The 13,432-nt window shown below is 36.9% G+C and overlaps 1 protein-coding gene across 4 annotated transcripts; it reads left to right on the top strand.

Annotated features, from left to right (window-relative positions):
• Positions 1-2,492: 2,492 nt before the first annotated feature.
• On the top strand, positions 2,493-12,031 carry LOC112182881. Of its 4 annotated transcripts, XM_024321441.2 has the most exons (6): positions 2,493-2,601; positions 2,688-2,817; positions 2,993-3,099; positions 11,116-11,222; positions 11,550-11,607; positions 11,760-12,031. In XM_024321441.2, exons 3-6 carry the CDS (start codon positions 3,029-3,031, stop codon positions 11,905-11,907), a joined length of 384 nt encoding a protein of 127 aa, XP_024177209.2. In that variant the 5' UTR covers positions 2,493-2,601; positions 2,688-2,817; positions 2,993-3,028; the 3' UTR covers positions 11,908-12,031. The 4 variants fall into 4 exon arrangements, 1 of the variants encoding a protein (XP_024177209.2); XR_005805076.1 differs by lacking the exon at positions 2,493-2,601 and having other exon boundaries at positions 2,737-2,817; positions 11,134-11,222; positions 11,550-12,031; XR_005805075.1 differs by lacking the exon at positions 2,493-2,601 and having other exon boundaries at positions 2,776-2,817; positions 11,148-11,222; positions 11,550-12,031.
• Positions 12,032-13,432: the final 1,401 nt, after the last annotated feature.

The raw sequence follows: 13,432 nt of genomic DNA, 5'->3' as shown, positions 1-13,432 counted from the left end.
GTAGATTTGCCTCAAAACGGCACTTATTCCCTCCAACATTTCCTTGCATTCTCTCCCCCAAAATTCGATTCCCTCTCAGCAGGCAACAAGAGGTGGCAAAACTGAAAATTTTATGTGACATTCAGACAGCAAATATGTGGAAAACCATGGTCTGATGCCTGCATGATGAAATTAATGGCTTATGTGGCCATGTGTCCTAGCGCTAGACAACTACACAATAGCATCGATCTATTCAAACCAAATTATTAGAACACTTCAGAAAAAATCCATTCAGACCAAACTAATGCTCACAGCTAAACCCGACACGGCATTCACTCCACAAAACCCCACAGCTGACCCCGACTCTCTCTTTGACTTACTCTGACTCCCTCGCTGTCCGACTCTCACTCTGACTCACTCCACAGCTGCCTCGACTCACTCCACAATCCTAAACCCTAAATCCACTGCCTCCGAAGCGAAGCCTTCGAAGCCCTAAATGGGTGATTTCTCTTAGAATCCGGTAAGCCCTAAAATTTGTGGTTTCTTGTTTCTCGTCCTCGCGTCATTTTGATTTCACAAATAACGCTCTTGATTTTGGGTTCTTTACTTTTGATTAACTGGAGGATTTCGGGTTCTTCAGAAATCACACTTTTGATTTGGGTTTTTTTTTTTTTTTTTTTTTTTTTTCTGGCTTTTGATTCCTTGAATATTGAAACTTTGAGCTATCACTTGACTGTGTAACTTTGAAGTGTAGAGGTTTATACTTTCTGTTTGTCATGGTGAAGTTGCTTGTAATATGGATTCAGTTCTTTTAATCTGTGCTTATGTAGATTGGGATCTTATTTTGACGTGGATTCACATAGGAGCAGCCTTAGACTTGGATTCACACCGGAGCCCTAAACAATTTCGTCATCTCGAACTTCGATTCACACCTTTGATTCGATTTGTCTCGAACTTGGTAAGTTCTCGTCGTCTCCTTTACTGTTTTGATTCAATTTTGATTTGGATTTGTTAGCTTTCGCTCTTCGTTACTGTTTCAATTCACTGAGATGCAAAATTTAGGGTTCTGATATTCATAAGCAGATCTTAAAATTGCGCACTCTAGTCACCGGAGTTTAACAGAGACTCGGATCTCCATCTCTGACCATGGATTCCGAGCCTTTCGAGAGAGAAAAGAACGTGACTTTTCTGGGGATGATGTACCAGCTCCTCCCACACCAATACCAGATGCAAGAGATCAACCGCCTCACTCTCGCCTACTTCGTCGTCTCCGGCCTTGACCTCCTCCATGCTCTCCACCGCGTACGTCATCCCTCCTCAATACGTTGTCGTTTAAGGAGTTCAGTTTTTTCATTCACTAATTAGAAGTTTGGATTTTCATATTAACAAGGACGCAGTTGCGGATTGGGTTTTGTCACTATAAGCTCACCCCAGAGACAGCGACCAAGTCAACAATGGTATTAATTGAATTCAGGTTTTAATTATCTTTTAGCTTAAATTTTGTAAATTCTATGGAAAAGAACGAGCCCTTGATTTGTTGCACGGAAATTCTATAAGTTTTATGGTTCCAGTTGATGAATGTGAAATGGGGCTTGTGGGATTGGAAACCTGTTACTGTTTTGATTGAGTTCTTTTTGTTAATGAAGTCCCTTTTCGAATTGAATTTGTAATTGGGTTTTGTGGAATTGAAAATATGAAAATGTTTTGGTTACTGTTTACTTTGTTTTTTTAGCATTAACTATGTGATTGAGACCTGATTGTGGTGGTTGTAGTGTAATTAGGCTAGATCAATTCAATGTGCTGTTTTTCATTTTAATGTTCTGTGATAAAATCTAGAATCGGCATGGTCCTCTTTATTCTCCTTCTTACTAAGCCACTGGCAACCTAGTAAGTTTTTGGTGCTTTAGTTTCTGAAATTTGTCTGATACAAGTCTGATTAATTTTTGGTGTTTGGTATGTGATTGCTTGGTTAGTATTCAAATCTGTATTGAATTGTAGATATAAAATGTTAGTTAAAAGATATATTGTGATTCGCCAATAACTTGATACAAGGTAAGATTTCTTATTAATGAAGTACTAAAGTATGTACTTAACTTTTCAGTAGCTTAATTGGTTTCGTACTTGACTCTAGCTCTACAAGTTACGGGACTCTCAAGGCTTTTGTTTTCCAGGCCCTACTTTTTCATTTATGATATTTCATGATGGTTACTCTCTTTCTTGTTTACTTTGATTTTTTTAGACTTACGTACTCTTTTTAATTTCTAATGTAGCGTGTTGATATTCAACTTGGAATGGCAATTGATAATATAAAAGAAGTAACTCTAGAAGGCTATTCTTTTTGCGGTTGGCAAAACTCTTGTTTTTTGACTAACTTGATGAGGCTAAGCGCCTAAGCTGGAGTGGTGAGAGGTTCAAAGGTAATGAGTTCTACTTTGTTATGGATAAGTATTCTGTGTCAGACTTGTTTATATTTAGCTAGATATCTAACTTTTTTTGTCTATCCCTCTTAAATTAGTTGTAACTATTGATGGAATTATGCTGTGAAATCTGGCACAATGACTGGAGGTACCAGTGGATGAGTGGAAGTTAGATCAAAACAATGGGATAATAAAAAAGTTGAAGGTTGGTTTTGACTTTGTTTTTTGCCTTATTTTCATTTGAATTTTTGTCGGGTTATTTTGGATGTGGTTTAACTGTTTGTTGTTTAGGACTGAAGAAGAAAGAACAGTGTGAGTTAGAGCTAGAAGAGCTTTGGTCAATTAGAGAGATGCAGTTGAAAGCGTTTGAAACAGCTGGCAGATTTAATAGAGAGCTGCATTTTTGTTTTGCCCACCAGGTGTTTGTGAAAATGCCTCAGAGAAGCTGCTAGACTTTAGCCTTTGTGAACCATATGTTTATGTTTATCATTCTCTCAGACTCTCAGTGTTACTGCTGCTGCTAGAATAACGTCATAAAATGCACTCTGTGTCTGCTTCAAATCATTTTGCTTGATATTCTTTCCTCGTGATTTCAGGTTCATGCCATATTGAAGTAGTATCCCACCTTAAGAATGGTAGTTGGGAATGCAGCCTTTGAATCGCTGGATAGGATGAAAGAAGAGAGCAAGAAAGCACAAGTGAGGTAATTCAATCTAAGAATCATTTCTCTTTGTTTTAATGCTAGGAACCTAGGAGAAATTGGTTATTTAGCCTGTACTTTCTGAAGTTTGACTTTCTCTGTGTCCCAGTCACCACCGAGTCAGCCTCCATGATTCCTTTTGGAGAAAATTAGATATAAACCCAAAATTCAACCTTCTATTAGAAAAAACCCATACTTTTAATTTACACCCAAATCACATTAATAAACCTTCTATATAGAGTGATTCATAAAAATAAAATATAAAATATAAATAAATAAAAAACCTTTCATATAAACTATATGCCTATAAATTATAGGCTATAATCAATATTTTTCCTTATTTTTTCATGTATATCTAATTTGCCCTTTTACATTCTCTTAAATAATACATGTCTAATATTCTAAAAAAAAAAATAATAATAATACATGTCTAATGTACCTACTAAATATGTATATGTAGGTAGGGCTTAAATAATAGAAACGTTCAAGCTTAATAGAGATCGACACGCAATGATATATACCACAATCATAGGTGTGATATTTTTGTTTATACAATCATAGGTATAATATAATAGAAAACCTAACAAAGAGGTATGATACAAAAAATAATAATAAATTCTATACAGAGATGTTATACAAACATTTAGGCTGTAATCGAATGTATAAACCAAAAACTAAGCCTCGTATTTAATAGATACATACCTAAAATTAAATTATCTAGAAAAAAAAAAATATTATAATCATCAGGTAACTTTTTAGTACATACCTTACATATAGAACAATTGTATAATATGTTATTAACCTATGTTTGCTTTTGATTCAAGTGTTTATATGAAAAATATAACATACCTTTTATATACAAAAAAAAACATACCACAAAATAGAGAAAATCATATATAAACCTCGATCTAGGTATTGATTACGAGAGCTTCAATCAAGGGCCTAGTTTATCAAGTGTATTTGTTTAGAGCTTGTGGCATATTAAGAAATTTTTGACAAAAACATGTTTCATTTTCTATGTGATGACCTGGATTTCTGTTATGTAATTTTGGTAATTAATAATGGATCAGTTGTACGAATAATTGTTTCTGTGCTTTATTCGTAGGTTGTATGTGAAGTGGAATGGTTTTCGTACGTGTAATGATTCGAATTTCACAGTTTAGGGGGGGGTCGTGTGAAGTTTGACTTTTTATACGTCGGGATTCTTGGAAAACTTCCTTCACGAGAGTTGTAGAGTGCGTCGATACGAGTTTGTGGACATGTGGAACTCGAGAATCAGAGTTCGTATGAGAAAGTTATGGCCATTGGAAGGAATTTCCATTTTGGTATAAATAGAAGTTTCCCAAGTTGGAAACTTACTATTTTCATTATTTCCATTTCCGGAAGCTCACTTTTCTCTCTCTCTTCTTTCTCGGTCGACACCTTCACTATCGAAGTAATCTGACTGACCTGACCCGGACCCGGCCGACCCGACCCGGCTTTTCCTGCGAACTGCAACGGTCTCCAGTGACGAAACTTTCCAGATAGGATCGTCTCCTCCGTCTGGTCATCCCTGTGGTGTCCTCTAGCACCGATTCTCGGTGGTGACGGTGGTAGAAGGCGGCGCAGTTAGGTGTTTTCGGACCCGATCGGTTCTCCGATCTCCGACGTCGGCGGGACTTCAAGTTGAGCTTGGGCAGCTCAGAGAATCCTCCTTGATCGATCCTTGGTGGTTGTTTGGATCGAGTCACGTACACTACAAAAAAGAATTGCAACCGCCACGGCAGTTTGCATCGGCAAGCATTTGCCGTCGCCATTGATGATGCTTTAACTTGGGCAAACTTCCGCCGTCACAAGAATATAAGAACTATGCTACATAATTGAGGTGCCGTGGCAATAAGGGTAGCAAAACACTAATATACGGCTACTGCAACCGACTGCCATCGTGTGAAGGCATGAGACAGCAGAGATTAGAGAGTAGCAAAATTTTATCTTATCTCTATGAAACTCTGACCAACGAAAGAGAGAAAAACTTCACTCCCTCTCAATTCCTCTCTCTCTCTCTCTCTCTTCTTTTCTTTCCTCTCCCTCCATCGCCATAACCCGAAGCATCATCCATATCACCATGACCGTGGAATCCACCATCGCCATAACCCGAAGCATCATCCATATCACCATGACCGTGGAATCCACCATTAGCGTCTTCACCGTCCACTTCACCGCAACGCGTCATCACCAGGACGATCGACCACCGCCATGCCGTCATTATCATGTTCCTGCAGCTGAAATTCCATATCTAACATTTCGACCGGAACCTCTTGAAGGGCAAGATCTCATACTCAATTTAGTGGGCATTTGACCAGCCTCTCAACTACCTGCGAATCTATCTCGCCGATCTATGGTATCTATCTAATCTAGGGTTTCTAATCCATATTCCAGATTTGGTTTTTTTTTCTTTTTGTTCTTATTTTTTCTGATTTAGGGTTGTATGATAATTGTTTGATGAGTTCAGCTGTTCGGATTCCAAATTTGATTTAAAGGCTTTATGAATCTGGTTTGGCATGATTCATTTGATTTTCACTTAGCTTGTCTAATTTCAAATATTTTGTCCATCTGCACATCTGTTACTACTCTTACTGTTTGATCTAGAATATGTTTTTTGCTATCAGTTGTATGCTTGACTTGTACTGTCCAGTTTCTCATAACTTTTCAAAAAAATAAGAAAGCATAGATAAAGCTCCTCTTGATCGCAGCACTGCTTTAGGTGGTTTCTCTGGGAAAAACTATTCCGAGATAATGATTTTATCCTTTCTTTTTTCCTATTTTTTTTTCCCTGAACTTGAGTGTATTTTAAATCATTTCAAGTTGAAAGCAAGATTGGGTCTTGGAGTCTTTAATAAACGTTTTGATATTTGTAAAATAGGCATCAGCATTTATAATAACTTATCATGTAAACAATGCTATTAATAAAGAGGGGAATGAAATTGAAAGAGCAGTGGCATGGGAGAAGGCCTTCATTGAGCTGGCAAAGGTTTACCTCTCTATAATTCAGTTATAGTTTAGCTTTGTGTAATTGTTTTTTCCTGGTTGTTCAGTATGAAAATAGATAATTGATTGTTTTGAAGTCTAAGATTTTTATTGCATTTGTGATAGGATGAGCTGTTGCAAATGGTGCAATCTAAAACTTGCAAATGCTTTCTCATCGGAGAGTTCCATTGAAGAAGAACTTAAGAGTGAAAGCACTGCAGATGCTATATATTACAATATTGGTGAGTGGTTTCTCTGTTTCATGTTGGGTTGCTTTTTCCTTTTAGACCAAAAGATCTGAAATTCTGTAATTCATGAATACTGTTCTTGAGACTGACCAAGTAACTGTAACTGGTCAAGTAACTGACCAAGTAACTGACCATGTAATTGACCATGTAACTGACCATGTAACTGATCAAGTAGCTGCAGCTCACCCTAATCCTGAATACTTGCAAAAGAATACCAAAATTTCGACAATCAAATCAGAACACCAGCATACTTGTGCTTTTATCTGCCTCTTACATTCAATGTTTAATGTTTTTGAATAATTCTAGGTCCATGAAGGTGCATTTGGTTCTATTGGTGATGCTCAGTCACTTCTTAAATACTTGGAATTTCTGGGACAACATCAGTAACAAGCATGTCCGTAGTTGGTCATCAAAGGGAGGTGAGTGATGTGAATACCCCCCTCCTCCCTCTCATGAAAACTTGTACAGATTTATACTTTATGTTTTGAAAGTCCATTTTTATTCATTCATAATTATCATAAATACTTATGTTCTACTGATGACACTTAAATGATTGAGAGTTGTGATAAATATTAGCCATTCTTTCATCGACCTAGAAGACACATACGTAATTGATTTCGGATATTGTACACATACGTTTTGATATTTCCAAAACAGGCATCAACATTTATAATAACTTATCCTGTAAACAATGCTATTAATAAAGAGGGGAATGAAATTGAAAGAGCAGTGGCATGGGAGAAGGCCTTCATTGAGCTGGCAAAGGTTTACCTCTCTGTAATTAAGTTATAGTTTAGCTTTGTGTAATTGTTTTTTCCTGGTTGTTCAGTATGAAAATAGATAATTTATTGTTTTGAAGTCTAAGATTTGTATTGCATTTGTGATAGGATGAGCTGTTGCAAATGGTGCAATCTAAAACTTGCAAATGCTTTCTCATCGGAGAGTTCCATTAAAGAAGAACTTAAGAGTGAAAGCACTGCAGATGCTATTACAATATTGGTGAGTGGTTTCTCTGTTTCATGTTGGGTTGCTTTTTCCTTTTAGACCAAAAGATTTGAAATTCTGTAATTCATAAATACTGTTCTTGATGTAATATCGTGGTCAGTTACATGGTCAGTTACATGTAACTGACCAAGTAACTGTAACACCAAGTTACATGTAACTGACCAAGTAACTGTAACACCAAGTTACATGTAACTGACCAAGTAACTGTAACACCAAGTTACATGGTCAGTTACTTGACCAGTTACATGGTCACTGATCATGTAACTGACCAAGTAACTGTAACACCATCTAGAAATATATATACCTAGATGCATTTATGCTTTTGTTTATCTAGTTCAGGCTTTTGGTAGCATTAGCTTCTAGCTAGCTGCTGCTTTGTTATATAATTGAAGATTGTTAGCTGCTGCTTTGTTATATATTTCTTCAAGGTTGTATATATTTAACATTTTGACTGTGTAAAATTTGTCATATAGGTAGGGCTTTAAAGCATCAATTCAAGCTTGGTGAGCAGCTTGGTAAGCTCATGTTTCTTCCCAGTCAGGCTTGGTGAGCAGCTTCTATTTTAATCTTGAAATCGAGGAAGATTAAAACAAAAGTGTCTGTTTCCTTGTAAAGCTTAATCATCTTGTAAACTTTCGTAGAACCTTCATTCCTTTTGTAACATTCATGAGAAAAATTAAAATGTATCCCTTTTGTATAAGCTTCATTCCTTTTTGTATAAGCTTTATTTTTTTTTTTGTATAGCTTTTATCCAAAAAAAAAAAAAAAAATTGGCATGCATAAATAACACTTTTGCGACGGCGTTTTTGCAGTCGCAAATGACTTTTGGCGTCACTATTGGTATTGGCGACGGCATTTTTCAGTCGCATGATTCTTGCGACGGCAAACCTTTTGCCGTCGCTAATACTCTTACGACGGCGCATTTGCCGTAGCAAACAGCATTGGCGACGCCACCAACAGTGACAGAAGCTTTGCCGTTGCCTAGCCGTCGCCAAAAGTCATTTGCGACGGCAAATGAAGTTTTAGCTACGGCATTGCGCCGTGGCCATTGCAATTTTTTTTTGTAGTGGTAAAACTTGGTTCAACTCAGATTGGATTACTGTTCACAGCTTGTGAGGTAGTTTTCGACCCTTTATGCTTGTTTTCTGACTTCGAGCTAGTTATGAGAATTCACAAGCATGCTTAGATGAAGCTTTTTGATGTTGGGAGTTTTGTGAAGTATTGAGTTTTGGCTGGCGGCGGTGCACCACTGCCTGTGGCGGCTTTCCAGCTGTGTTCTGGCCATGTATGGGGCTGTTTCTGGTATTATGTGTTTTCTACTCGTCGATGCGAGCGTTTTGATATATAATACGCATATTTTGGAGTTCGAATGAAATTGTTATGATTTTTACGATTTCATACCGGTTGAATTATTCGATCCGTGAGGATTCGAGCGTCCGATCGACTTGTGGTTTGGTCATATTGATCGTAGACGTATTCCGGAGACTTTGGGAGGTCTCAGATGTGGTTTTGCCTCGATTGGCCCACTTTGGGGGATTTTAGTTCAAAACAGGGGTTTCGGACTTAAATCGGTTGTGAATTGTTACTGAGTGGAAACCGTATGTGATTAGGTACTTGACGAAGTATTTTGGACGGTTGTTTTGGGGATTGGCTGCTTTGTTCTTGGTTGAAGACGCAGCGGGAGTTTCGAGGTGAGTAATCTCACAAGGTTCATTAATGAACGGAATACCTTTATTTTGAGAGTTATTTAGTAACTGCAAACTATAGTTGGTATTAGTAGGCATTCCTGAGCGGATGATTACGTATATATATATATTTACGTGAAATATATATGTTTTGGTGGTTTGTGGATTGAGGAAAACAATAGGCATGAATGATGCGTTTTATTGTTTTGGATTGTGGTTTTTGGAAAACAAATGATTTGGAATTGTTGGTTCGATTTGATTTCAAAAGTGTTGAGATTTGTGTATGAAAACAATATGCATGAAATGATGCTTTTTATTGTTTTGTGGCTTTTCGGAAAACAATGATTATGGAAATGTTGATTTCGATTATTTTCAAAAGCGTTGAGATTTGTGTAATGATTTTGAGTCCAATGCGACTGCTTAATGATTTGCTCCAAGGGACTGTGCGGCCCGAGGAACGAAGGTCTATGACCTTGGGCAGAATATCAGGTAATCACATCTTTGGTCGGACGAGTGGTTACGTTTCAGTTAGAGCTCTAGTCTGTCTGCCATATAGGTAATTCATGGGGTAACGGGAATTGGTTATTGATAACTCATGACATTACGTGTTTTCAGGGAATAAGGTGTGAGTTGCTTCCTTATTAACGGTTTTTAAGGGGACAAGGTGCAAGTTGTTTTCCTTATTAATGATTTGGTACGATTGATAGAAATCAAGGTGTGAGTTGCTTTCTATGTTATATTGAAAGAATTCAAGTGTGAGTTGCTTTCTATGGTACGATTGGTACGATTGATAGAAATCAAAAAGTGAGTTGTTTTCTATGTTTCGATTTGAAAGAAACTAAGGTTTAAGTTGTTTTCTTTTATTTCGATTTTGAAAGAAATTAAAGTGTGAGTTGTTCTCCTTTATTTCGAGCTTTAAGAGAATAGAATGTGATTGGTTTCCCAATTGAAACGTGCGGGGTTCATCCCGTGATTTTGGTGTGAGTTGTTTTGAGTTTCTCATACGGGCTTGCAAAAGCTTACTGGGTTTATTGTATGATAACCCGGTGCACCATTCAAATGGTGTAGGGGTTAATCCTGCAGGTCAGGATAATCGTGGCTGAAGTTGGGGTTGCAAACTTGCAGCTAAACGGTAGGAAGCAAATTTTGTGACTTTACCGTTATTTGGACTTTCGTTGTAGTAAGCTCTGAGGAGCAATTATGTTTTATTTTGTTGTTGACCATTTAATTCGTAAGCATTGTAATATATAACTCTATGGAGCGAGTGTATATTAATTTTGAGGGTTCAGGGCATCAGTATGTACTTGGTTTAAAGGGAAAAAGATTCCAGGTATTTTGTATTGATGACTGAACGTTCACGCATGTATAATTATGGGATTATATATATCGATTTTCATGTGTGTAAAATCATGGGCGTGACATTCTATATCACTTAATGAGAATTTATTTATGTAGTCAACCTAATCAACAGATTTGGGTGTATATTAAAAAAAAATCATGGATGGGTTTAATCTAATAGGTGTAATCAAATTTGGGTGTAAAATGAAATGCCCCATGATTTTGCTACAACCATCAAGATAAAGTGAACCAGAATCCTATGATTGTGTTCTAAGTTGGCTTGTTCATGTTTCTTACAATTTTGCTATTTTTAAATGCGCTTTTACATAAATAATGGTCTCTCTTGCTAGAATTAGTGTTCATGTTTATGCCTAAAGTTTGGTTGAACAAACTCACCATCTTTGCTGGGAAGCCTATAACATTTGTCATGCGTTTGTAGTCTAAAGAAAATGAAATCAAAAGAAGGGAAAAATGAAATCAAATAAATTGATGTTAAGAGTGTATAACATGCTACTTGTCAAAAGGGCTACTTCATTGTCATGTGTGTTCATCCTCTAACTTCAGGATATTTATAATATGTGTTCCAGAAATATTAATATGGTTTTGAATTTAACATAACTTTCCTGGAGATTTACATTTGTTGATTTCTTTTACATTCATACATGATATTCCAGCCATCTGCATTCATCTACCTTTTCATTTGGGCTTTTACTAAAGTCTTTTCTTGTTTGTGCTAGTATCTTATGTGCATGTAGGTCTATGCATTCAGGTCTGATCCTACAGAAAAGATGGTGTAGAGGGTCTGAAACCAAATGCAAGAGGGCCTGGTCTTGTCACTTTTGGGGTAAGCACAATTTTGTAATCCTTTTCTTCTGTTGTATTTCTACACATAGCTTTCACATATATTTCCCCCCAATCTTGTACCTCAGTTATGATTGGCAGCATGATTTTCATTGGTTTTCTGTTCATTTCATTTTTCACAAATGGTGTATGTGTCTCCGTACCCATAAAATTTTGTGAATTGGAAGTTTAGCTGGCATCAATTCATAATATGCTGTATAAACTTGATTAAATATGTTGCTATAATATTTATAGTCTTTGTCGCCTCGAGTTATATTGTTGGTATATAATGTTCTAGCAATTGAAAAGCTTGGTAAGTCTTTGATATCAGGTGCTCTACTGGACTTGAAAGAATGTATAATTCACGGAATAGAAACTATGGTGGCAAGGTATGCAATTTTTCCAGCAAATGTCTATATTTTTTTTGTTTCAATTTTTGTTTTTGCATTTTTGTTACATCGGAGACTATGTGCTTTACAATTTATATTTTTTTCTATCTACATAATTTTTTTGTTCTTCTTTTTTCATATGTGGTGGCAAGGTATGGAATACTTCCCCAGATGAGCAAAACCGCCTCAAAATTCAAGTCTTCAACAACCCATGTACTCCATTTTCAAAAAGCAAGCTTCTTTACTGCAACAGTTGCAGATCGTGAAGAAGAATCACAAAACCCAAAGAGACCCAAGTAGATGATACATTTTCATGCATCATATTTGTGCCATGTTTTGGAAAACATAAATACACACTTTTGATGTCCCAAGTAGATGGGCATGTACTAGAATGCTTTTATAGTTTAAATGTTGGCTTGGATGATTAGGAAATGCAACCATTTTGCTTTTGAAGTTTAAAACATTAGTTAGATTACTCATTTGATGGTTTGCAATGTTTACATTTGATGAACTACTGTTCATTTGGCAAATGGACCAAATGAATGCACAATTTAATTCAGGAATGGGATGTTCAAATGATCAGACAACAGAATAGATATAATGGCGACTGCACGAATGGCCAAAATTGGGACAATGCAATCATTCATATCACACATCGGTTTTTAACAAATTAGTGTCTTCTAATTTATTCTCACACAATAGAAGCAATTGAACTTTGTTGTCCCAAAAGTTAATCAGACAATAGATACAGTCCAAGAACTGAAGTTTGAAGATCAATTAGACAACACACAAAATAAAAATATGTTGTCTGACAAGCTTACCATACAACAGCTTGAAAACAAGCATTGTTGTCTGGAGGCAGCGCCACAACTACCGCGCAGCTACGCTTGGCATCTGCCGAGCTATCAGACAATACTTTTAACACATACCCGTTGTCTGTGTGTTTGTCAGACAACTGTGTTCCACCATTGTCTGAATTTTCATCAGACAATAGCTTAGTCTACAACGGTGGCTCTTCATATCACACAACGGTTTTCTCCTGTTGTCTGATAAGGTTTTTGGTGTAGTGAACTTCTTATCATGTTGGAGATTTGTAGATGACGGTTGATCAAAAGCCGTAGAGGCTTGACCTTGATCAAATTTGGGCCAGGAGTGGTGTCACGCGGTGGTTGTTCTTCAACTTTGGTAATGGATGAATCGGCACGTGTGTAGGTATGCTTGTTGATTCTCCACGAGCTTGATGAAGAACCTTGCAGATGATTTGCTTTGTTGACGACTTGATGACAACAGTTGATCAAGGGCTGCAGAGACTTGATCTTGATTAGATTTGGGCCATGAGTGGTGTCACATGGTCAGTGTTCTTTGGCTTTGAAGGTAGATGAATTGACATATGTCTTTGGTGCTTGTTGATTCTCCATGAGCTTAATGAAGAACTTTGTATAGAGTTCGCTTTGTTGAGGACTTGAAGACGACTGTTGATCAAGGGTTACAGAGGCTTGAACTTGATCATTAATCTAAGCGAGTTTCTATTAGCTGGACCTAAGACCTGATTTTTCTTTCGGTTAAATCCATAGTGAAGATTGCATTAATAGATAGCTAAAATCATTTCTTTTGGGTCATTTGAACAAGAGCTCCTAAGAGAAGCAACTTTGGACCCATGGAGAACTACAAGGTGAGCTTAAAAGAAACTCCTACAATGGTTCTATGATTGTGGAAAAATTTCATTTCAATCTTTAACAATTTCTCCATTGATTGTTAGGATAAGGTGAAGACACTAACGAAGGAGGAATATATACCCGTTGATGGAAGGTCCTCAGCTTTGGTG

The sequence above is a fragment of the Rosa chinensis genome, chromosome 1, assembly GCF_002994745.2.
Source record: "Rosa chinensis cultivar Old Blush chromosome 1, RchiOBHm-V2, whole genome shotgun sequence".
Lineage (NCBI taxonomy): Eukaryota > Viridiplantae > Streptophyta > Magnoliopsida > Rosales > Rosaceae > Rosa > Rosa chinensis.
The sequence above is the reverse complement of the archived record's forward strand: the minus strand, read 5'-3'. Positions and strand labels throughout refer to the sequence as shown.